The sequence below is a fragment of the Carassius carassius genome, chromosome 48, assembly GCF_963082965.1.
Source record: "Carassius carassius chromosome 48, fCarCar2.1, whole genome shotgun sequence".
Lineage (NCBI taxonomy): Eukaryota > Metazoa > Chordata > Actinopteri > Cypriniformes > Cyprinidae > Carassius > Carassius carassius.
In genome coordinates this window covers 1858194-1884866 of record NC_081802.1, presented here as the reverse complement: position 1 = coordinate 1884866, position 26673 = coordinate 1858194, and the positions used below count along the sequence as shown (strand labels likewise).

Below are 26673 nucleotides of genomic sequence, written 5' to 3'. Positions count from 1 at the left end.
AGTAAAATATCTGATTTACGGAGTAATCTGAGTAACTAGTAAAAAGTAACGCATTACTTTTTAATTTACAGTAAAATATCAGATTTACGGAGTAATCTGAGTAACTAGTAAAAAGTAACGCATTACTTTTTAATTTACAGTAAAATATCGGAGTTACTGACTAATCTGAGTAACTAGTAAAAATTAACGCATTACTTTTTAATTTACAGTAAAATATCTGATTTACGGAGTAATCTGAGTAACTAGTAAAAAGTAACGCATTACTTTTTAATTTACAGTAAAATATCGGAGTTACTGACTAATCTGAGTAACTAGTAAAAATTAACGCATTACTTTTTAATTTACATTAAAATATCGGAGTTATGGTGTAATCTGAGTAACTAGTAAAAAGTAACGCATTACTTTTTAATTTACAATAAAATATTGGAGTTACTGGGTAATCTGAGTAACTAATAAAAATTAACGCATTACTTTTTAATTTACAATAAAATATCGGAGTTACTGAGTAATCAGAGTAACTAGTAAAAAGTAATGCATTACTTTTTAATTTTCAATAAAATATCTGAGTTACGGAGTAATCTGAGTAACTAGTAAAAAGTAACGCATTACTTCTTATTTTTCAATAAAATATGAGTTACGGAGTAATCTGAGTAGAGCTGAAGATCTTTGCCCGAACCCGATGGGACCCGACGGGTTCGGGCTTAAATTATATCATCTTATGCGGGCTCGGGCCGGGCTCGGGCTTGCGCTCCGGTCATGTGATGTATTACGCGAGAAAGATGCAAAAATGGATTAAGATGCGAAAATGGATGCTGAGTAGGTGTAACGGAGGCTTGCATCTGGCGATTACGTTTTGGTTGCACCAGCAACTAAAGCAAAGTCTGAGGTCTGGAAAAGTTTTGACCATGTTTATTATGAGTATTGAATAATGAATGAATAATGACGCACCATCAGTGAGCGTAGGAACGCGTTGAAGCCATCTACAGTGGATTCAATCATTTTCCTCCACAAAAACATGTAGGCTTAGCCTAATCTCTGTGAGTAAAGGTTTTTCAAACGATAACTAAATATAGTCTTTAATGCATAATGTGGACAGAGTATATACGCTAATGTTGGCATTATTCTTTTATTAAATGTCAGCTGGTAGTGGCGAAGCAAATCTGGCGGAGCCTTTATCTTAATTTCGTTATTGCCATAACCCATCTTAATTAAAATTGATCTTAATTTTATTTGTTAAACAAGACTTGTTTTTATTGGTCCGTGGGTCTATTTATAGGCTAAATGAGCCTATGTCTATTTAGAGGGCTGAGATGTTACGATGTTAAAGAGGACTTATTTTATTTCTTTATTCCTACTTCCAAGTGGTCTAGTCTACTTTAGTTATGAATAAATTATGTTAAAACCTCTATAAATGACTCATTCTTGACAAAAGGCAAAAGAGCTGTGTGCGTGCGCACTTTTGAATAATGTCGGGCTGTTAACAGGTTCGGGCTTTTAAAAAGCTGTCAATCAAAATGTACGTGTCGGGGCTCGGGCCGAAACCTGTCGGGCTCGGTTCCTGTCGGGTCAAATTTTTAAGGCCCGATTACAGCTCTAATCTGAGTAACTAGTAAAAAGGAATTACTTTTTAATTTTCAATAAAATATCAGTTTTTCATTTATTGACTGACAAGTCTCCTGTCCCCATATTGGGAGAAATCAGAAGTTCAGAAGCGTTGTGTGTAGTGGTCGACCGATATGTGTTTTTTGACAGCCGATGTTGATGCCGATATCTTGTAATATCATAAACCCTAGCAAATGCCTTCTTAATTCTGAATGTGTGATTTTGTATTTTCCTCACATTCATTCATCTTTGCAGTTGAAGATATAAAAACAGAATCTCAGGATCCTCCATCGGAAAACGGAGAGGAGAAGAAGAAGAAGAAAAAGAAGAAGCCGAAGCATCCTGACGATCTCTCCTTCCAGCAGGTGTTTGAGCAATTTGCTTCCACCGACATTCAGGACCAGAGTAATGGAGCTGCTCCCGGCCTGCAGGTGAGCAGCTTCTCTGGTCCCAAAAGGTTTTTAGGATTTTAATTAAACATTGAGGTAAATAACAGTTAAATGTTTTTGCTTTCAGCCAAAACCTTTCTCAAAACTAAAGAAGAAAGTTGAGGTGAAGAAGAGCCGAAGACATCCGTTCAGCAAGCCACCCATGCGCTCTCCTCACTCCATCGTCAAACAGGAAGCCTCCAGCGATGAGGGTAAGTAAAGGTCTGATGAAGAGCTTGTGCCCGAAACGTTACACGTGGTGAGCAACCATTAAATTTCTAAGGAGCATTTTCTGGTGTGCGGACTCATTGTTTACCTTTGCAACTACTTGTCTGCCCAGCACCCAGTTTTAAAGTTTTTGGATGTGCGTGCTGTACCTTTGAATTCAAGTAATGCATTCATGACATCATCAACGATAAACGTTAAGCGCAATATACTTTAATTATAAAATTTCCCCTGGAATTTTACTATTAATTTTTTGGGCCTCATTCATGAAACACAAGCAGGTTCCTGTGTGAATTGTTCTTCAAAAACATTAATTTTCACTTAAAGTTTCAGTGCAACATTTTACGCTAGAACAGATTTACAAACATTCGCCATGCATTTGTTTTATGTTTCATCGTAATTTCGTAATGATGTTCCTTTGTTCATAAAAACCATTTTTGCATGCATCAAGAATAAAAAATTACATCTGAAGTAATGTGCGGAAAACAAAATTGTTCGGAAGGTTGTTCGTAATTGTATATTTTAGTTGTTCATTAAGCTATTGTTAATTAACAGGTTTTATGTGTACTTTAAATGCTATCTCTAGTAATATCCATGAAAAACCGAATGTTTGTAAAACCATTTAACCTTTTCAGCTCGTGCTGAATCATCAAGCGTGAGTTTTTATATTATATAGTTATTATATAGTTATAGTTATATTAGAATGTATCCTTATCGTTTTCATGGCAATGCGTCATGCTTGTCACAAAACACACCACAGCTACAATAGCTGTGTATAAGACATGTATTGAGTTTAAATTTTACTTTTTATAAAAACAAAATCACATATGTTAACTATATTATGAAATATCTGAAATTCCGATTTTCAAATAATTGTAAGTAAATATATTTGGTAGTTTAACACCACTTCTATAGACATTAATCTGCAATTTTCCAAGTACTTTTGTGTATTGAAATGTCTGAAACCTAAAATAAACATTATGTGGTTGAAAACACTTAAGTTGTGATAATATGACAAAGGCTGAGCGTGTCCATCTTTGGCTCAGTGCCAGGAAAAGCGTGTAAGCAGATTTGAATTTAGCAGTTGATCACGTGACGCACCGGTGTGATCGTACGCATCATAGGGTTAATGCAGAAGTTTTCATAATAACGTTCTTAAAATCAGATGATAAATTTGTATATGATGAAAAAATGATGTAAATTTGTTAATGAAGACATTCTTGCATGCACAGAAATGCAATAATTAATTTTAAATTCCGTACAAAAAATTCAAATGATGTTTGTAAGGAAATTTGATCATTAAATGACACTTTTGATGCGGTTTATAATGTCTGTAAAATTTGTAAAAGCATTCTTTAAGGATGCACCGGAAACTATCGGATGAAAATGGCATTTATGGTTTTTGGTCGAAAATATATGGCCCGCTGTACTGCCTGGCAATGTTCAGTGCGATGACCTTCTTAAAAAGCCATTCACAAAAAACTTGTTTTTGGAATGTTTAAAAAATTACATTTAGAATAATGTACGAAAAATCAAATGATGTTCGTGCAACATGCGTAAAATGTGTGTAAACTGAATCTGGCAATTTAACAGAAAATAACGAACAAAAGGTTTACCTGAATTTGTGGTGCTCCTCTTTCTTACATTGTGTTAGCAAAGTCAGTCATAAAATCCTTAAATTGTTTGTAAAAATATTCTCAAATTATATGTGGTGCTTGTGTGTGTGTTTTTTTTTTTTATGCCGTTCATAATAATGTCCATCGAATCGAATGACATTCGTAAATCATTTCTTGCTTAAATTGTTGAATTTGCTTTAGAATAGTTTTAAGGTTTTGTTTGCGTTAGCAATGATGGTCGTAAAATCATTAAATTGTTTGCAAAGATATTCTTAAATTACGTGTTGCGTTTTTTTTTAATGCAGTTTGTAATAATGTCCACAGAAAAATCAAATGACATTAGTAAAACCATTATTTCAGAAATTGTTGAATTATGTTAGAATATTTTTACCAAAAAAGAAAAACCCGTATTTTGTTTTGCAAGTTTCATAAATGACAATCATTAAAATGGTAAAAAAAAAGTGTATGTTTGGTTCTTATGTATACGATAAAATTGTAAAATCATAAAATTGAATGAGGTTCACAGAATTGCTTGTGAAAACCATCTTGAGTAAATTTTCACATTTAAATAAGAGATATTTTATTAGATTTTTTTCTTGTGTTTCATAAATGAAATTTACGACTTCATAAACTTCGTAAAAGTATGTTAATGAATGTTTTTTTTTAATTGTTGAAATAGTGAAAAATTTAAGCAAGAAAGTTATACAAAAAAAGTTTATAAATGATTTAGTGTTTCTGAAATGAGGCTCAATTTATGACAATGCATGTTATTAAATTACAATATTATGTACATAATATTATTATGAAAACAGCAATGTTGTATTTTTGTTTTCATAGGGTACTAAGAGAAATATTGCAATATTGTTTTCACATGTAGCTCTGGAGAACAGAAGCAACTTGGCATCCTAGATTAATGTCTGATATCTGAGGATAAAGTTGTTAAAAGTTAGATATGTTTCTACAATATATATGAATGTTTTTAGAACATTTCATTTTATTTCAGAGCGTTCTTGTTTGATGTCAAGATGTTGTTTTTTGTGTTTGTTTGTTGTGAAAGTGTGCACTCGCGAGCACAAAGAGCAAAAGCAATAAAGTATGAGAGAAAGCAGCCACAAACAATCAGCGCTTTATAAGACGGACGGCTGAAAGACGGTTATTGATTTGTCTGTGCCGTGTGTTATGAACAGACAGACAGCTGTAAATCCTCACCACCTGCTGTCACTGTAGGGGGCAAAATACAGGACAGAGGGGCATCAAAGCTGCTGTCTGTTGAGTCATGGCTCAGAGAAAGAGGACAGCACTCATACTGAGCCATGTTTCACTTTTATATGATTCTTTAACCTCTAAAATGTGTATTTTAGTGTTTATGAGAGAGAATCATATTAAAGTTCTTCTTATTTAGCTTCAGCACACTTTACTGCCAACTGTCCTTTTATCGATATATTTTGTCTATCTATCTATATATCTGTCTGTCTGTCTCTCACTCTATTGTTCTATAATTCTGGCACTCTTATCTGTCTTTCATTCTATCATTCTATCTGTCCGTTTGTCGCTCTATCATTCTATCATTCTGTCGCTCTCTATCTAACGTTCTATAGTTCTATCATTCTATCTGTCTGTCACTCTGTCGTTCTATCTTTCTGACGCTCTATCTATCTGTCTGTCTGTCTTTCTGCCACTGTCTGGGTGTCGCTTTATTGTTCTATCATTCTGTCACGGTCTCTTTCATTCTATCGTTCTATCATTTTATCTGTCTGTCTGTCGCTCTATCGTTCTATCATTCTGTCACTCTCTATCTATCTATCTATCTATCACTCTATAGTTCTATCATTCTATCTGTCTGTCGCTCTATCTTTCTATCTTTCGTTGTTCTATCATTCTATCTGTCGCTCTATCGTTCTATCATTCTGATGCTCTCTATCTATTGTTCTATCTATCTATCGTTCTATCATTCTGTCACTCTATCTATCTGTCTGTCTGTCTTTCTGCCACTGTCTGGGTGTCGCTTTATTGTTCTATCATTCTGTCACGGTCTCTTTCATTCTATCGTTCTATCATTTTATCTGTCTGTCTGTCGCTCTATCGTTCTATCATTCTGTCACTCTCTATCTATCTATCTATCTATCACTCTATAGTTCTATCATTCTATCTGTCTGTCGCTCTATCTTTCTATCTTTCGTTGTTCTATCATTCTATCTGTCGCTCTATCGTTCTATCATTCTGATGCTCTCTATCTATTGTTCTATCTATCTATCGTTCTATCATTCTGTCGCTCTATCTGTCTGTCTTTCTGTCGCTCTATTGTTCTATCATTCCGTCGCTCGATCTATCTGTCTGTCTGTCTTTCTGCCACTGTCTGGGTGTCGCTTTATTGTTCTATCATTCTGTCACTGTCTCTTTCATTCTATCATTCTATCATTTTATCTGTCTGTCTGTCGCTCTATCGTTCTATCATTCTGTCGCTCTGTCTATCACTCTATAGTTCTATCATTCTATCTGTCGCTCTATCATTCTGTCGCTCTATCTTTCTATCGTTCGTTCTATCATTCTGATGCTCTATCTATCTATTGTTCAATCTATCTATCGTTCTATCATTCTGTCGCTCTATCTGTCTCTGTCTGTCTGTCGCTCTATTGTTCTATCATTCTGTCGCTCTATCTGTCTGTCTGTTGCTCTATCGTTCTATCATTCTGTCACTCTATCTATCGTTCGTTTGTTTGTTCTATCATTCTATCTGTATGTCGCTCTATCTTTCTGTCTGTCTGTCTGTCGCTCTATTGTTCTATCATTCTGTCGCTCTATCTGTCTGTCTGTTGCTCTATCATTCTATCATTCTGTCACTCTATCTATCGTTCGTTTGTTTGTTCTATCATTCTATCTGTATGTCACTCTATCTTTCTGATGCTATCTATCTATTGTTCTATCTATCATTATGTCTGTCGCTCTATCGTTCTGATGCTAACTATCTTTCTATCTATTATTCTATCATTCTGTCTGTCTGTCACTCTATCGCTCTATCCGTGTCTGTCTGTTGTTCTATCGTTCTATCATTCTGTCGCTCTATCTTATCTAGTTTTGTACAGTGATTGTTGTATTGTGTATCTCTTCTGAAGAGTAACTCTTGCGTGTATCGTCTCTGTGTGTTTTTGTAGAGCTGTACTCTGGGCTGCCTGTAGGTGGCGACGTTCAGCCGGAGGCCAAGAAGTCTGAGGAGAGCGCGCTGTGGCAGAACCGTTTGCCAAACTTCCTGGCCGAGAAACAGTTCAATGCTGCGATGGCTACCATTGAGCCGCACTGCGCCGTCTGCACGCTCTTCTGTCCGTACACACAGGTAATGCACTGTACAGCACTATCAAACCACTAAAAGAGACTTTTGGCTATCAGCACAAAATCTGGTTCACTTCTAAGCTTCTTTGGACCCGATTAATTTCCTTGTACGTTTCTCTGTGGTTTAGTATGTTCTTCTCTCTCATGTGGTTGTGTGTTTTTAGCCTCTTAAGGACCCCTTCCACCTCTCGGACATGTCTGGTCTGGTGTCCCGGGTCGGCTGTCGCACCCGTCCGCTGGTTCCAGAGATGTGCTTCAGCGCAGGAGCTGAAAACACAGAGCCGCTGCCGTCGAACTCTCACATCGGTGACGACGGCACCAGTGTCCTGCTGTCGTGTGGCTGCTGCGGTCTACAAGTCCACACAAGTGAGCTCACACACCTCACATGCGCTTCTTATGATCCACAGATGGCTTTGATGTCATGATAAGAGCCGATTCACACAGAACACTGTGCTGCTGTTTAACCATTCATTTATACAAATGTGCTCGATGGATGCCTTCAACTCATTACCGCATGCCTTACTGTCTTAAGTTCATACTAGAAAGTAACTAGAATGACTATGAATTGTTTGTTTAATACTTTATGTATATATAGCTTGGACACACAAACACACACACACACACACACACACACTCACATATATATGTATATATAACAACCCTTAAAAATCCTTAAGATTAAGAACCAACTGGAGTGATTTTGAACTAAAAAATTGTTTTGCTAGTTTCTAAAAAGGATATAAATATTATTATTTATTTATTTTATTTAATATATGCATTTATTATTAAGAACAAATACATTTATTTATAAAAATGTGAATACATTTTAATATTATAATATATATAAATATAATTAAATTTTTCAAACAAGCTGTTAATTTTTTTTTTTTTATTAATTATATATAGCTTTATTTAGACAAACAACCTTTTTTCTGTAAAATGTAATAAAAATGATAATGAACAATATTTTTTATTTATTATTATTATTTTTTTTATTATTTTTATATAAAGTGGCTTCATTGGACATGTCCATTTATTTATAAAATGTATAATAAATAATACAAATAATTATTCATAATATATTTAGTCTATTATCATATGTGTTAGTCAAAATATAGCTAACATCTATCCAAAAGTGCCTTTCATTTGTTCCTTATTTAATGAATGTAGTTTCAGACCATTGGTGTTGCAGTAGTTTCTTAAAAAGGAAATAGTTTACATCAAAATCTGTCCCGTCTTTCACGTCTACATCTGTATCTCCAGTTGTTTGTTTGCCTCCTTCACACCAATCTGCATTTTTCAGTCTGCTTGTGCTAATAAACGCCCTTGATTCAGTCTTTATCTGGTGGAAGGGCCTCGAGAGCCAATTTACCGTCAGTCAGGCTGAACCCAACGCAGAAGAGCACAGAAAAAAACCTCCCGAAGAGGAGAAAGTCTCTCGTTTCGAGGGGTTTCTCTCCACGCCGCTAGTCTAAGCCACGCAGTTAGCCAATTAGCCGTTTGTCGAGATGGACACCAGCATCTGGGTTAAAAAATGACAGTCTAGACCAAACCATTTCAGTTTTCTTGATGTTTTTGTGTTTTCCAGAAGCATCCGGCCGTGATATTTCCAATCGGCTGATGATATGATTATATTTTATTGCAAAAGAGCGACGGATTTATGTCAGCGTGCTAACAAACGTTGGGATACATAAGTTTGAGAGTTGATTACAGCGAGTTGTTTGGATTTATGAAGTGCGATCTTGCTCTGCTTTTAGCAGCGCTAATCACTTTACCGTCGCTCTCTGCTTTCGCTCTGTCAGACTGATTCCAATCGTCAGAAGAGTACTTGCTCATATTTTACCTGTGCTGCTGTCAGCTCTTCTCAAGCTCTCTGAAAGAAAACTGATATTTCTGGCTCGTAAAGCTCACCTGATGACCCACGTTTGATTGAGATGCAGCTCGGTTATATATTACTGCATCGAGGACTGTTAGCAGCCTACGGTTATAGTGTGTTAATTAGTGGAAGTGTTGATTATGACAACTCTTATTATTAAGACTGGAACAATAATAAGAATATAAATATTAGTATTAATAATTATTATTATTATGTTCTTGTAAATATAGTTATTTTCTTCGGGGGTTTTTTTGTGCATTTTTTTTTTTGTTGTTTAGTTTTTTGTATAATTGTTTTCCTTTTTGTTTTTTGTTTTAGCTTTTTTTCTCTTTGGTTTATTCAGATTTTTTTTTCTTTGTTTTGTCAGTTGTAAATTCTTTCTGTTTCATACTTTTGCATTCTGTTTGTTTTTCTTTTTTTTTATAATTATAATATTTTAGTATTATTGTTATATTTTATGTAATTATATACATGTACCTATCTTTTGTTTTGTTTGTTCTTTGGTTTCTGCTTTTTTCCTATACTTTTTTGTCTTTTTGTCATTTAATTGATTTAATTTAATCAATTAAATTTTTTTCCTTTTGTTATTCTCATTTTATTTGCATTTAATTTGAGTTTTTTTTTTGTCATTTTTTTTCATTAATTTATTGCATTGTGTTTTCTTTAACTGTTTTCTTTCATTTGTTCTTTTTAAAATATTAATAGTAAACTATTATTAATAATAATAATAATAGCTATTATTATTAATGAGTGAGTGTGTGTGTGTATAACAAATATTTTGTTTGTTTTTGTTGGTTCTTTTGTTTATGCTATTTTTGTACAATCTTCTTATAATTTATCTTTTTCATCTCCAGTTCTTTACTTATTTTATTTTTAGTTTATTTTTATTTGTCTGTTCTTATTTCTTCTGTTTATGTTTTCTTATATAGTTTCAATAAAATAATAATAATAATATCCATTTTTATTTTTGCAATTATTTGAAAGAAAAATCATGTCTTTTATCATTTTATTCTTCAAGGCCATATATGATAGAGATTTTACTGTATCAAAACCCCTTTACTATTTTAAGACCACCACATTTTGACCTCTGGTGGCTTCTCACTTTCATTAACTGTCTCCACACCGTGAGTTTCCTGCTGAAAGTAGATCCCGCGGCTCTCTGGAGGTGTTTTAAACACCCAGATTCCCTTGACTTCCTCTTACAGAGACGACAGCGGGCCACCGACCCAAATTAACCCAAGAGTAACAACAACAGCATCTCCAGCTTGTTTGCTTTCCAAAGGCTTGAAAAAGAGTCCGTGAAGTGATTGACAGCTTGTTAGTTAACGCTTTCTTTGCCTCCTCATTTCTGCATGCTATTTTGGGTTTTTCCTAAGCGCTCGTACACTTGAACTCACAAGCAGCGCTGTTGGAAATGGCTTGCCTGAACATGGGCTGAAAACTAAAAAGATGTTACATATTTTTGACGATTGATGACTTGAAACGGCCTTGCGACATGTTTAACAATGTGTTTCCAACCAAATGTCAATATTCTGGATTTTATAAATTGCGATATAATTGAATTTAAAGTATTGTTTGACCCCGCCTACATGATTTTTTTAAGTAACATACATTAGTGAATCTTACACTGTTTAATATGTTGTCCTTTTTAGTTTTTTCATTAATTCGTTGTTCGTTTGATTTGTTTTAATGACCTTGTTAGTTTTTGCTTATTTTCTTTCATCTTTTCATTATTTAATATTTAACATAGGTTGATAGTTGTTTTTAATGAAAAATTACAAAGTTTTTTTTTTTTTAATAACGTAGACTAGTGAATCTTAAACAGTTTACTTAATATATTGTAGTTTTGTTTGATTTTACTATTTTTCATTAATTAGTTCGTTTATTCTCTTTTGTGTATTTAATTGTATGCCTTTGTTCTTATTCTTAGTTTTTGTTGATTGTTGTTTGTTATAGTTTCTCATTAGGTTGTACTTTTTTTATTAATTTGTTAGTTTTTTGCTCATTTGTATTGTTTTTCCATTTGTAAAATTTTCGTTTGTTCAGTTTCTTGTTCATTAAACTTTTTAGAAAGTTAAGATTTTAATGTATTAAAAAATATTTCCACGAAAAAACATTTAACTATTTAATCATACACAATATATTCAAATATTTTAGCTTTTACTTATTTCGTTCATTCATTTGTTGGTTTTGTTATTTTTTCCAATGACTTTATCCTTCATTCTTTATTTCTTTTATTAAATTTTGCTCCCATAATTTTTTTTGTTTGTTTTGTTTGCTTTTGTTTCAAATATGCATTTTAACTTTTTTAGCTCATCTGTTTTTGTTTCGCTTTTTTGCTCGTTCTTGCTTTGCTCTAAATTACAGATCTTATCTTAGTACATAACATACATTGGTGAATAATTTAATAACTTGCGTTATTTTTCTTTTTCGCCATTTTGTTCTTTTTTTACCTTTCATTTTAGTTCATAAGTTTTTTCATTCGTTCATTTGTGTGTTCTGTTTCATCTGTGCTTTTGTTCATTACTAATTAGTTTGTTGCAATTTAGTTTTTCTATCCTTTTCTTTTTTTACTTTTTTCATTTTAGTCCGTACATTTTTCGCTTGTTCATTTCTTAGTTTCATTTCAGCTTTTGTTTTTTTGTTCATTACTACTCAGTTTGTATAATTTGTTTCATTTATTGTATTTACTAACATTGTTTTTCTTTTTTGTTCATTTGTAATTTTTTTTTTTTTTTTTGGTTCATCCTTTGTTAAATTTGTTTTTAATTTCTTTAATTTGTTTACGTTTTTTTGTTTTTATATTTGTTTTAGTTAATTGGTAAATTTTTCATTCATTCTTTTGTTTGTTCTCTCTTTCTTCCGTTATTTCTGTTCTTTCATATCTGCATTCATTGTTTTCTTTTGTTCTTTTTACTAAAATTGTATTTAAATTTTGTATTGTTTTCTTTAATAATACAATAATTAATAAATACACGGTCTGTTTAATAATTAAATACGAACGTACATTTTTTATCAGTTTGGTTCATAGACAGCTAAGTGTCTGTTCTCGTTTCCGTCAGGTTGTTACGGCGTAAATCCCGAAACGAAACAAGAGGGCTGGATGTGTTCTCGGTGCACTGCGGCCGAATGGACAGCGGTAAGTATCGCAAACGTAGATCAGTTAAAATCATTGATATTAAAAATTGTGTACGTTGAACCTCTATATGGCACATTTACGGTTGCGTTAAATTGATTCGGTCCATGATTAGAGTTGTGTATTCGTCGCAGGGCTGCTGTTTGTGCAGTTTAAGAGGAGGAGCTTTGAAAAAAACCACAGATGACAGGTCTAACATCTCGAACTGTTTCTCTCATATCGCGAGGAGATTCGCGGCATCTGTTCATGTGTTTGGTGTCCCGTCCGCAGGTGGGTTCACGTGATCTGCGCCATCGCTGTAGCCGAGGCTCGTTTCGTTAACGCTGTGGAGCGAGAGCCTGTGGACGTGACGGCTGTCCCCGACACCAGGAAGAGTTTGGTAAGTCGGCGGTGAAACCACAGTCCTCTTCGTTGTTTTACCGCGTAATGTTTTAAAATGGAGATCTCTCTGATTGTTAATTTGCTCGTTTGCGCTCGTTGTTCGTCTTTTACATTTTTGTGTTTGTGCATTTGTTTCTTGCTTTTCCCTTTCGTTCTTTAGTTTTTTATTGTAGCTTTATTTTTCTTACTTTAAAAAAATATTTCTTTCATTATTTGCTTTTTAGTTTTTAGTTGATTCGGACATTTTTTCTTTGGTCCGTTTCATTTGTGCCTTTTTTTTTTTTTTGTTCGTTACTAATTCGTTTTTTGTATTTCTGTTTTTCATTCCTTTTTAGTAGTTTTTTGTTATATTGGTTTTCTTTTTCGCTGTTTTTTTTTCTTTTTTACTTTTTTCATTTTTATTCGTATATTTTCATTCGTTCATTTGTTTGTTCCGTTTCATTTGTGCTTTTGTTCATTACTTTATTAGTTTGTTGCACCTTAGTTTTTCAATCCTTGTGTTTGTTTTTTCTTACGTTGTTTATCTTTTTCGCTGTTTTGTACTTTTTTTTTTTCATTTTGTTTTGTAAATTTTTCGCTTGTTCACTTGTTTGTTCCGTTTCATTTGTGCTTTTGGTTTTTTGTTCACTACTAATCAGTTTGTTTAATTTGTTTAATTTATTGTATTTTCTTACGATTTTTTTTCTCTTTTGTTCATTTTGATGATTCTGTTTCATTTTTTTTTATTTATTTTATTTGTTTAAACTTGTTAAATTTTTTGTTTTTATATTTGTTTAATTAGTAAATTTTTTGTTCATTCTTTTGTTTGGTCTCTTTCTTCCGTTCTAGCATACATTGTTTTTTTCTTTAATGTTTCTATTTCTAGTTCTTTTTACTTAAATTTAATTTATATTTTGTATTGTTTTCTCTTCGCTTTCATTTGTTTATTCTTTTTCCTAAAGGACTTTTGTTTTAGTTTTTTTCTTAGATCGTTTCATTCTATTTGGTCTTTTGTTGGTATTTTAATACTTTTGTTTTAGTTTTAGTTTAGTTTCTTTTTATTCACTATTTCTGTTTCTTTCCATCATTTCTTTTTAAATCTTTCATTTATGCTTTTTTTCTAATTAGTTTCTCTATTTTTTTCTATTTATTTGTTCTTAACAAAAAAATTTTGTTATTCAAGTTTAATTTTATTTCTAATTAAGATTTTGTTTTTTCTTTCAGTTTTTTTGTATGGGTGCTTGTTTTTTCATTATTTTATACTTTATTTTGTTTTCTTCTTTCCATTCTTTCATGGTATATTTCTTTTTAATTTTTTAGGTAATTTCTTTGGTTAATCGTTTGTTCTCCATTTCTCTAATTTTTGTGCTTTTTTTCAATCGTTCTTTAATTTCTCCCTTGTTTCAATCATTGTTTTAATTCTTTCATTGATATTTTTTCTTTTTGGCTTTTTTTTTTTATTAATGCGTTCATTATTTCGTGTTTTTTAAAGATTTATTTTTTTGTTCATTTAGTTTCTTCCTTTTGCCTTTTTCATTTCACTCTTTCTTTACTCAGTTTTTCTTTCATTTGTATTTTCATGTTTTGTTGTTTCTCTCTCTCTCTTTCTCAGAGGATATATGATGCATTATTAATGATGAGCAATGGCTGAATAATCAGGTGTCGTTCCTCACTGTGCTAAATGAGCTGCATTGATTAAATAGGCAGGTTTTCTCCTCCTCTGCATGTCTGAACGCTGGTCAATGCATTTATGCCGACAAATACACAACCGCAGGCAGCTTCAGCACATGATTACATGTAAAACATGCTTCGTAGAGCCACACAACCCTCTCGTACGGTTCATACGGTTGACTTGCTCTACCAGTCGCCATTAGCAAGTGTTTGGTTTCCAGACACAAAAGGAGGCCGCTTTATCTTCCTGCTCGCCATGACACAAAACAGACACCGGCTCTTGATGTATGAATGAATAACTGAGAGCTTGATGCTCGTAAATCATGTATTTTCTTTTCCCTTGCCCTGTCCATTGGCCTGTCTGGCAATCAATCCCTGGCGAATGCTAAATCAGAGGCTTTCACCGGCCGATGAAATATTTCCGAGCTGGCGCCTCATCAAAAGGCCGTTGTACATTACGGCCGCTTGGCCACAGGAGGCTGAAATGAAGTATTGACAATTTAATAAAGAATTTTTATTCCTGTCGATATCCCTCTGTGTGTGTGTGTGTGTGTGTGTGTGTGTTTGGAGGCGGTTTATGCAGAAATGGAGGAGAAGAGGATAGAGACGTGGATGAACAGACACAAAATGTTTTTTTTTTAGAGGATGTTAGAAAAATGCTGCTTTTATTTGTAAATACAGTCTCGTTCCACAAACTCCAATAAGTCCACAAAAAAATAAGTCCATGTGAAAACAAAACGGACTGTTTGTGTTCACTTTATTAGTTAATGTTCATCTTTGTAATCTTTCATCTGATCTGCTGCTGCTGCGCTCATCGAATGACTTTTGTTTCCAGCTGACACTTGAAAATAATGTTAGCCGAAAGCCAAATAGCTGATTAGCATTGACTTTGCAAACTCAGGCCACACTCTGGTATGAAACGCCCTTTTTCTGATGCGTAAAATCACTCTTTCTCAGTTAATATCTTATTACTAAATGTTTACTTTTTTTGTTCATTATTGTACATTTTCTTGGTGTTTGTTTTTTCGTTGTTTCTGTTCTCTTTTGTTTGTTTCTTTCATTCTTTTCTCTGTTTTTGTTTCTTTTTAGTTAGTTTCCTTTTTCTACTTTTTCCATTAAATCTATTCTATTTTTTTCTTTTCATTCGTTGTTTTCATTAGTTTATATATTTGTTTGTTCTGTCTGTTTCTATTTCTTTAGTCTGTTCTTTTTGTGTGCGTTTTTTTTCACTATTAGTTTCTTATTTTCTTGGTTTGGCTTCTGCTTTTGTTTTAATTCTTTTTATTTTATTTTTTGCTTATCGCATCGTTTTTCCTGTTTCTGTTTATTAAATGTTTGTTGTTTCTTGCATTTTTTTGGTCCATTTTTATGTTGTTCCTTTAATTTTTATTTTATTTTTTATACTTTTAAAAAAATTTTTACTGTAATTTTAAACATTTTGGATGTTTTATTTTAGTTAACACATTAATGTTTTATAATGAAAGACTTCTGAAAATACGTCCTTTTTGTTTTTTAGTTTGTTTTACTGTTTACCATTAGCCTAATAGCTATATGTGACCCTGGAGCACAAAACCAGTCATAAAGGTCGATTTTTTTTTTAAATTGAGATGTATACACTTTCTCAAAACTGAATGAATCAGATTTCCATTGATGTATGGTTTGTTAGGATCAGACAATATTTGGCTGAGATGCAACTATTTCAAAATATGGAATTTGAGGGTGCAAAAAAAAAAAATCATCTTTAAAGTTTTCCAAATGAAGTTCTTAGCAATGCATATTACTAATCAAAAATTAAGTTTTGATATATTTACAGTAGGAAATTTACAAAATATCTTTATGGAACGTGATCTTTGCTTTATATCTTAATGATTTTTGCCATAAAAGAAAACTATACTTTTGACCCATGCACTGCATTTTTGACTATTTGATGCAAATATACCCCAGCAACTTAAGACCAGGATCACATCTAGCAGTGAACTCCCATTCGACATAGACTCCTATTTCCAGTAGGCCCTTTTCCTGATGGATAAAATCACTTTTTGTCATTGAGTATCCTGGAAATTTGTCACATTACAAAGGCTGTAATTTCTTCATTACGATTTGCAGAAGTGTGTCTACTGCCACAAGACGACCAAACAGATCTTCGGCGCATGTATCCAGTGCTCATTGGACAACTGTTCCACTTCCTTCCACGTCACCTGTGCCCTCCTCGCTGGAGTCGTCATGAAGCCAGCCGATTGGCCGTACGTGGTGTCCGTCACCTGTCACAAACACAAACAAACCAATCAGAAGGTGTGTAGCCACCATAGAAGGGATCTTAATGCACACGGTGATCCTCAAACAGACGGTTTGCCTCCGCCGCAGGTCAAAAGTGGCTCACGCGAGCTGTCTTTGGGTCAGGAGGTCATCGGCAGGAGCAGCGACGGTTGGTTCTACCGCTGCACCATCACCGGCATTGGCATGCAAAACTACTATGAAGTCAACTTTGATGACGGCTCCTACTGTGATAACATCTTCCCAGAGAACCTGCTGGTGAGATGCCAAGAAATAGCCACTTTTAAGGGACTTACATTGGGTTTTAGTTTAGTAAAAGCACTGTAACATACAGCCTCTTGTGCTGTATCCTGGCCATAGTGTAGAGTCCTGGATCCAGTTGGAAATCTAGATTTTATCTAATGTTTTTTGTTATGTTTGTGGCTCGCAATTTAGACATTTTTTCAGAATTGTGAGATAATCAAAATATGTAGACTCAGAAAAAGTTTATATATGTCACGATTCTGACTTAATTTCTCAGAACTGTGAGTTTATTTCTGTGCAATTCTGACTCTATCACATACTGTTGTTATTGAGAAAAACAAAGAATAGTCAGAGTGCGGGATATAAATTAGCAGTTCCAAGAAAAAATGTAAAACTGTGAGGGGGAAAAAAATTTAGAATTTGTGATAAACTCGCAACTTTTGAGAAAAAGATGGAACTGCGAGGAAAAACGTCAGAATTGCGTGATGTAAACTCGCAGTTGGAGAGAAAAAGGTCAGAATTGTGAGGAAAAAAATCTAAATGGCGTGATATAAATTCACAACGTTGAGAAAAAGATAGAATTCCGAGGAAAAAAGTCTGAATTTGTGAGAGAAAGTCTGAATTGGTAGATATACAGTCAAACTTTTTTTTTTTTTTATTCAGTGGCGGAAACGGGCTTCCATACTTTGTTGCATTCACTTGGCTCATCTAACCAGATTCTAGAGATTCTGATTCTAAAACCTCCTTAATCATTAAAAAAATAATAATAATAACTGTAACGTATGTCATTGTGGCTTATTGATGCTCCTGGATGCTGATTGGTTTAAATCTAGATTGATTGAACTCCAGCTCATCCAGTCAGATTTTAGAGTTTTTAGTAGCTTGTTCATGATAAAACCATTGTAATGTACATCCTCTTGTGTCTGATTGCCTTTTAAAATGCATTTCTCTGATTGGTTAAAATCTAACTGTAGGTTGTTATGGTTGTCAGTTGGCTTTGGCACAGTCATTTGGCTCATCCAATCAGATTTTAGAGCTACAACTGCCTGTTTGATCCACCATCTCTGTGATTTCTCCGTCTCAGAGTCACGACTGCCTGAGGAACGGCCCTCCAGATCTGGGTGAACTCGTGGTGGTCAAGACCGCCGACGGACGGGTTCTCAACGCTTCTTTCATCAAGGAACACATCCACCGTTACTATCAGGTAACTGTGACGTCCTTCAGTTTTATTTGTGTTTGTTCATCCCCCCTTTTATGACTATTTAATTGGATATTAAATGGATGTTGCAAAGTGCAACGCGTCTTCAGACATCAAACAAATAATCGTACAGTGTGACCAGAGTTGTTCAATCTGTGAATCGTTGACTCTTATGGATCTATTTAATTATTGTCAAAAATGGTCCGGTTTTGGGTACCTCAATAACTAGAACAATAAATTGTTTTAAAAAATTAGCAATTTAATAAAATCATTTGTAATTGAGTATAGTATTTAGTTTATTTGTATAATTCAGATCAGTAGAGTTTCACGGTGATATCTGATTTTGAGGTTAGAAACCTACGTCTTCAAGTCATTGATTCCCCATCTTATCCGAGTCTTTCAGGAGTCCCACATTTGGTGCAAAGTTTGCTTTCCTTGTACACAGAGGAGCCACTGACATGTTGAGTGGAAGAGAGATGAGAATAATGGGAAAATGAGAAAAAACTAGGCAGATGTGACGCATTTATGAAGTCTGTAGATGAAGCTTATAAGGTGTGATGGACCACAGGCATTGAGAGTAGACGTCATTTATCTTCACATTTGGATGGAAAAGTGACTCAGAAAACTACCAGTTTCAGTTTTTTTGGCTTACAAACTGTGTTAATATATTGTTTGACACATTGGATGAACTAGTTTTGTTCCACGTCAGATTCTTTCTCATTAAAACCCAAACGCACACAGTGTTTCATTGCTCGGCTGAGTTTTTGAGAGACTCCTCTGTCAGCATTAAAGAACTGCTTGATTCTCTCCTCCACCACAAGACTCCATTATTTATTAGATCCGTGTGAGACATGGCACTCGTAACAAGCGCCGATCGCTTTCATGACGTCACTTTTACCTTTGCTAGACGCGGCAAACGTTCTCCCTCCCGCCGCGGGCGATCTGTAACTGGATGCCTGTATGTCTGACAGGTCTTGAAGCCGTTGGGAATTGATGTGGAATAGGGTGTTGATTGCAGACTGGTTGAAAGTTTGCAACTTTTGTTGTTGGATGTTCTTTCGATCAAAAATCTAAGAGTTTTAAAGGATTATTTCAGGTTAAAATCAGTTTTTACAGCTTTATTAAAAACATTAGGATTAGGTTTTACATGTGCCCTACATTTTATAATAAATAATATAATTTGAAAATGTGTGTGTGTGTTCACTTCATATAATCTTTTTTAATAGAATGATTTTATATAAAAATAAACTATATATATATATATATATATATATATATATATATATATATATATATATATATATATATATATATATATATATATATATACATACACACACACACACACACACACACACAAACATATTTACATGTATGAATAAATATATATATATATATATATATATATATTTGTTTTATATTAATTATAATTCAAGTTAAATATTTTATACATTTAATATCACATCATTTATATTTTATTATACGTGTGCATATTTTTATATTTTATATACATTTTTATATAATACATATTTAAATGTTAATAATATTTGTTTCATATCATTATTTTACACACGGAATTATATTTGTATATATATATATAATTATAAATGAAATAATTAATTTAGATTTAAATATTTAACACACATAATTGAGTGTTGATATTTTATAAATAGATATAGAATAATATACATAATTGCTTTTTAATTTAGTTATCAACATTTAACAGCTTTTTAGCAGTTTTCTGTATTACTATTTTCTAAGAATTTACGTAACATGGCTGTCAAGCAAGCTTTAGAAAAAGTAGTTTTTCTAAATTTGGATTGTAAAAAAAAAGAAGTGGTTCTAAGGAAAGGATCCAAGGCGTCTAAACTGTATTTCCTTGCAGGTGGAGTTTCAGGACGAGACGCAGATCTTACTGAAGCGCAGCGAGATTCACTCTCTGGACCATGAGCTGCCCAAGAGGGTCATGTCTCGTCTGGTAAGCGCTTTTATTTGCTTCAGGCCGATTACCATATGTTTTCTGCACACAGAATTAATCAACGTAAAGTCAAAGTGCAGGTGCAACACGTCATAGCTTTCGTATTTGTCAAACTAGAGGGTTTATCAAGCTAACAGTGCAGTTGGAGCTGAAGGTGTGCCGATCTGATAATCAGTGTTGGTATCGTCTCTGATACTGCCATTTTGTGCCGGATCAGGTAGCGGTTAGACGAGACTGATCCAAATCCAATATTCAGGGTTCCTACGCAGTTTGGAATAGTATGGAATTTGTTTTAAGTAATTTCCAGGTCTGGAAAAGTATGGAAAAAATAAAGCGGAGCATGTTTTCTTTTTATCTAAAATTTTAAACTGTTCAAAGAAAAGGCTCAATAAACTATCGCACAGACATAATACACTACACATTACAGGAGCATAAGTGCTCTGTGCCTCTCCGTATTTGAGCCTTTCATATTGTAATATTTTTGTGCAATGAAAGATTATTAATATCCTTTCTTGTTCTGTTTAATTTATCATATCTTGCTGCCTCATTACTGTGCTATACATTTAAGTCTTTTAATTGTATATTTACTTGTTTTTCATTCATGTATTTCACAACAAAACAAAGAGCAATATGTAACATTTTACCAAATTTAGTCTGACGCTTTTATTTGTTCCCCATTAAATAATGTTTTTTATTTAAATGTTTAGATTTTATAAAATTATTGTGCACTCATGATTTTTCTAGAGTAATTTTTGCTGCCGAATTGTCCACTAACCTTGTTTATAATAGTATTTTTGTCATAAATTATGATAATTTTTTTAATTTATCTTTCATTAAAAGGAAGTTGTCTATATTTAGTAGATTGTGTTTAACACACAAAAGAGTGATGGTCGGGTCAACATACATTGAGGTATGGAAATTCTACGCTAATTTTGAAAAAAAGGTCTTGGCCCACCCCTGGTTGGAGCCCATTTGGAGATCTCTGATTGACCTCACTAAATGATAATTGTCTTTTTGTTTTTCAACAGGCAACTGTGAACCAACAGCAACCTCAGGCACAACCGTCAGATGAACCTCTGGCTGCAAAGCGCCCTCGTCTGCCGACACCGCCTCCAATACTAGCCATTGAGCCCTCAGCACTACCTTCAGAAATAGTCACCACTTTCCTGCCTGCTAGTATTACTCCAAACACCAGCACTGCCCCCTGCCTGCCTCCCCCCACCTCACTTCCTGTTACAGCAGCCACACTTCCTGCCCCGGAACCCAGCGAGAGTTACACACATAGCTCCAGCTACGTAGCCTACATGGAGTCTCTCCTCAACTCTGACTTTCCTCCAGAAGAGGGCGAACAAGGTGTTGAGCAGATGTATTGAAGCGCCAATTTGCGCTTCCAGCTATTCGTCAACACATACAGACTTTGAATTCATCTACTGCATGTCTTTGTTTCATTTATTCGCTGTCATGCTAATCCGAGTCTCCCACCTATGAACACATGGGACGCATGCTTGTCATTATAGGTTGAAGCTGAAACGGACCCAGTACATACCCTTGGGTGACACCCCACTTTTCCGACCCTTTCCACGATCCCTCGCTCCGGTTCTTTCACTTAACGGAAAGAGCCGCCACACGTTTTCAGATGGGATAACCATTCACTTGTATGTGCTGTTGACTTTATACCAGATTTTTTTTCTCTAACGAGTGCTAAATATTTTTCTAACTCAAGCCAAATCATGCTACCCGGTCACAGATCACATAGACAGTCTAAATCTGTAAAGTTTCAGGTATTTTTCTCTACACTCAAGTGTTCGGGCGGGGGGTCACAGGAAGAGTTTTTGCTGGGCTCATTGGATTTAACAAGTATTTAAATGTCTTTTGTCACATATAGATTTAATACTTGTATAAAGAAAATCAATTATGGCAGCAACAGAAGCTACAGTTTTCAATTTCCGTACACATCTGTGTTACGATAGATTTGCGCATCTTCATGTATTCTTCTATAATCTACGATAAAAACTTTTTCAGCGCAAGATGATTTGTTTTTCTAGCATACTTAGTAGACGTTGATATTGAATACTATTGTCTGTTTTTTTATTATGATTACCGTTGTTGTTATTGATTATTATTTTTATTGATTTTTATTTTGGTGAATATTTGCAACACATTGTCAAAAGATAAAAAAAAAAAAAAGTTGAATTTATCATTTTTATTCAAAAGGTTGAAGTGGCATACATTTAAGCGTATAGTCATAGGTGATATTAAACAGTTACGCAGTCTGCCTTCTCAAGGTGCTATAGAGGTCTTAGACTACTGAGGGGTGATCCGGGTCATGTGATCCACAATTAGGTGTACATACTAGATGTCCTGCTTGCAAATTGGAAAAATTGTCTTCAGTATAACTTCTAGTCTTATCAAATGCCGTCACATTCAAATAAAGGGTCTGGTTTTCGCTTTGGATTTGTTTTCTTCTTTTTTTTTTGTTTGACCATCCTTGTTTCATCTTCTGACGCGAGCGATTATCAATCAGCACGCCTCCTTCACTTGTACTTGTGGGTTCATTATTCAAATAGCATTGAAAGCTTGATCCAGCGAACCCTCCATTAATTTGGAAACAAACACTTGGATAAGACCGTTACGGAGAGGATTGTTGTTATAGATTAAAATCAAAACGGACCCAGTACATAGCCTTGGGAGATGCCACAATCTTCTGATGCTTCCAACAACCCCTTGCTCCACCTTTTTTGTTAAACTGAAAATGACAAATTTATAATAGATAATAGTCATTCACTTGCTTTAGCATGCCATAGATTTTGGAGAATTGTGCAAAATACAAAGTAAATGAATACAAGGAAAGTCCCCAAATGAAGTTATTTTGTCATTAAATTTGAAAATTATTAATTGCATTCCTTTTTATTGGATTATTTTCCAAAAATAATTGACAGACCTTATTTTATATATATTTTTCTTCCCTTTCCATACTATTATTTCTCCCATTCTTTATATATATATATATATATATATATATATATATATCCACCTCCCCTTTCTGTTTAATGTGACAACCACCCTTCTCGTCTCAAAACCGTTTGTTTTCCAAACAACTCCTCTGTTTTTGGGATTTCTGCTTTGCATTAACAGAAATGTCACAAGAGGCAGGTTTAATGAAATAACCCACCACAGCTTGCATACTGATGATGGCAAATGTTTATTTGTGCAGAAGTACTAGGAAAGATTGTAATAAAATGTGAAGTGAAACTGTGCTTTGTATTTGACTGCGTTTATTTTTCTGGAAAACCCATGAAAAACCTGGTTTGAATAATACAAATAAATACAGTACTTGAATGTAGTAATTGATTATCAATAATTATACATATATTACATTTGGCTAGGCTTTTGCCCTTCTATTTAGTTTTTAATATTCTTTTTAATTAATTCTTTGTAATGAATCACTTCAACCAGTTCAAAAATTGAGTAGACTTCCCCAAATGTAATCTAAACGGTTCTTCAAATCCTTATCCAGTAATCAAAAACAACTGTAAAGGTCATGGAAATCAATTGGCCTATAACAAGCTTTTGCTTTTGAAAATGTGGCATTTTTATAAATTGCTTTCTGAAAAGTAGATTTCTGAAGTTCAGAGGTCAGTAAATTGCTGTTTATTCATAACAAATGATCACATTCGAACAGATTAAAAGCTTTTCTCGGAGACCAGGGCTGTTAAAAATAAACCATTATGAAAAAAACAATGAATCATCCGATGCAAGAAGATTAATCTGAGAGTTGTTTTGTCAAATCGAAGCCTCATTGACATTTAGCCGCTCTAAATGTGCCTTTATCTAATTAAAAACCAACTAGGCTTTTAAAATATCGACTAATTGTTTCGCATAACTAAAGTGAAATGTCAATCCGGATTTGTTTTGCACAACTGTAGATCCCATAATGCATTTGTTTGTGTCACGGCAACAATTCAATGAACAAGAAATAAATATTAAGTGACTTAAGTTGTAGAGACAATATTGTCTGTATTGTCTATTTCGCTAACAAAAATGTTTCCAAACAAAGAACATCGCTGCACTAACACACTGCAGTGATAACTTCCTGAATTAATTTTTTTTTTTTTAAAGAATCAAGTGAGTCAATGATTCACTGATTCATTCATGAAAACACTTTGTTTCTGAATGAATCAGTCGTTTTGAAAGAATCGATTGAATAAATGACTCAGCAACTCGCTTATTAAAGCCCCATTCACACTAAAGTTAATATGCAATGACAAAGCTGCACAATCTCATGCATTTCAATAAAGAGCTGGTGATTTCTGGCGACAGCGACTGGATGGAGCTGCGTTCACACTTTTGTCGCTGCATGTAACCTAGGGTTGGTGATGAGGACGTTACTGGGCGTTCTTACTACTGGCTGCCTAACATTGTTCTTGACAGCGAAATACAAACATATCGGAAGCAAAAGACTAAATATAATCTAAATCCATACATAAAATCTAAATCTAATGAGGGATTTTCAATTTCACTGTCGGTGCTGAAAGGAGAACGATCACATGAGCTCTACCTTCTTTTCTATTGGCTGTTCCTCTCGGAAGTCGCTCTTCATTTGCATAAAGTTAGAGGATTCTCAACTTTGAGGCTGATAGCGTTTTTGCCATAGATAAACATATGCAATGGAAACATTTTGTTTTTATGTATGGATTTATATCAGATTAGATTATATTTAGTCTTTTTCCTTCAATATGTTTGTATTTAGCATCAAGAAAACTGATTCCTCGTCAACAACGACGTTACTATGCAGATACAGACAAATTTTGTTTCATATTTAAAAGTATCGTTTTATTTTTTTCCCTACCATTTGCTATTTTGATAGCTTTTATATTTAAAACATTAATCTCACAACATTATTTATGCAATTCATAAATGTAGTGTAAATGCATGTACAAGTGATATATATATACAGGTATATAGAATCCCTGCATGTTTAATTAGGCCTATACTATATATATATATATAGTATAGTGTGTATGTATGTATATTTATTCTGTGTATTCTGACACATACATGGATGACTCTGTCATCTGTGATTCTTTGTCACAGATTTCTATCTGTCTCCACGTCTCTCTTCATTTCTTTCTGTGCTGTTAGACGTGATCAGCATCTCGATCTCCGTCTTTGATGCTGCTGAAAGTTGTTTTGAAGTCAGCAGATGAAACAGGAGAGAGCTGGTTTCTGCATGACCCCCCTGTGACCCCGTCGCCGCTGCAGGGCCGTTTGATGTGAACACGCTCCCCCTAATTACAGGCACCGGACCGATGCCACCTAAGACCAATTCTGCCAGCGCTATGGAGCTGCGAGTGACAGCGTGGCCCTGACCCGTCTGTCTCTCTCTCTCTGGGGCATTGATATTCCACTCGTGTGGTTACGTTCAGAACGGCGCTGGGATCATGCCAGATTCACAATTACAGATATTAAAATGCATTTAGAGAAAGACGAGGCCTGCTTTGATATTATGGATCATGGCAGTGAAATACTATTTAGTGCTGGCCAAGCTGAGATCACCTGTCATGTGACAGGAAATGAACGGCCTTGCTGAAGATTCCTTGAAGAATTCTTGCTGGATTTGCTAGATAGAATTAAAATAATTCTTAATTCTAAGACTTTTTTTGTTTGTTTTTGGAGTGGTACAGTAGTTTTATTTGAATTATATTAGGATTTTTTACATCTTTTTTTAATCATTATTTGTTGAATTAATCATTATTATTTTCTGAAACTTCCAAAAGTTTACTTTTTGCACAAAAAAGATTTTGGAATTGTAGTTTTACTGTAATTCTATTATTATTTTTACCATCATCTTTTGACTCCTTATTTGTTAAAAATTCCAAAAGCTGAGACATTCTTCCACAAAAAAAAGACAAAAGATGTATGTTTTAAATTTAGTTTTTTATTTGAATTTTATTATTTTGTACTATTTTTATTTATTTTTTTACTTTGAGTCAGGGCCGACTCTAGCTTATTTGGTGCCCAAGGCGAGAGAGTCCCCCCAAACCCCCCGGGAAAAAGATACTCCACAGTTATTCCATAGTTCATTTTTTATTTTAAATTTTCACACAACAACTCTTTAAAAGCAACAACCTGAAGGATACAGTAGAAAACAATAGAGAAGCTTTAAGACCTCACCTCAAGGAAAAGCAGTTATAGTGTTTTCATTTTATTACGTGTTTTCATTTACCCCATCATAGCGCTCATAGCGCTAAAACCAGCTGTCAGATGTTTTCGCGCCACTCCCGGTTGCTGAGCAGCTGAGTTTGACAGCTTCCTGTCAGAGTGACTCAGCCGTTTTTTTAGGATTGTAAATCTAGTAAAAGAACCGGACAAGCAGTGTGTGGACAGTGTACAGTAAAAGTGTACAGCGTGTGCGCAGCTTTCATAATACTATAATTCTGCAATTTTGCACCCCGTCCAGCAGATGGCGCCCCAGGCGGCCGCCTGTGTCGCCTGTCGGCAAAGCCGGCCCTACTTTGAATTTAAAACTTTCAAAAATTGATACTTTTTTGAATGAAAATCTATTAAAGTTCCATTCTTTCTTTTATATTTATTATTTAGTTTTCTTTTTTTTTTTACTAATTATTTGTTAAAAATGAGACTTTTTTGCATAAAAATGCATTAAAGATGAAAAAAGAATTTGTGTTTGTAGTCAAATGCAGGTCATGTGACAAGTTTACAAACTGTTTGCTAAATGTTT

At 34.1% G+C, this 26673-nt stretch overlaps 1 protein-coding gene across 5 annotated transcripts in view; it reads left to right on the top strand.

Annotated features, from left to right (window-relative positions):
* LOC132131985 (lysine-specific demethylase 4B-like) overlaps positions 1-22380 on the top strand; it is a 52438-nt gene extending 30058 nt beyond the window's left edge. For 2 of the 5 annotated variants that reach the window (XM_059544190.1, XM_059544189.1), the window contains exons 11-22: positions 1858-2033; positions 2119-2242; positions 7024-7202; positions 7363-7564; positions 12137-12213; positions 12345-12400; positions 12481-12589; positions 16348-16533; positions 16606-16773; positions 17843-17962; positions 19842-19934; positions 20963-22380. In XM_059544190.1, the coding sequence (XP_059400173.1) occupies positions 1858-2033; positions 2119-2242; positions 7024-7202; positions 7363-7564; positions 12137-12213; positions 12345-12400; positions 12481-12589; positions 16348-16533; positions 16606-16773; positions 17843-17962; positions 19842-19934; positions 20963-21307 (1835 nt within the window). In that variant the 3' untranslated portion in view covers positions 21308-22380. Of the gene's footprint in view, positions 1-1857; positions 2034-2118; positions 2243-7023; positions 7203-7362; positions 7565-12136; positions 12214-12344; positions 12401-12480; positions 12590-16347; positions 16774-17842; positions 17963-19841; positions 19935-20962 lie in introns of all 5 variants that reach the window. The other 3 variants (XM_059544187.1, XM_059544186.1, XM_059544188.1) reach the window with 2 other exon arrangements.
* The last annotated feature ends 4293 nt before the right edge of the window (positions 22381-26673 follow it).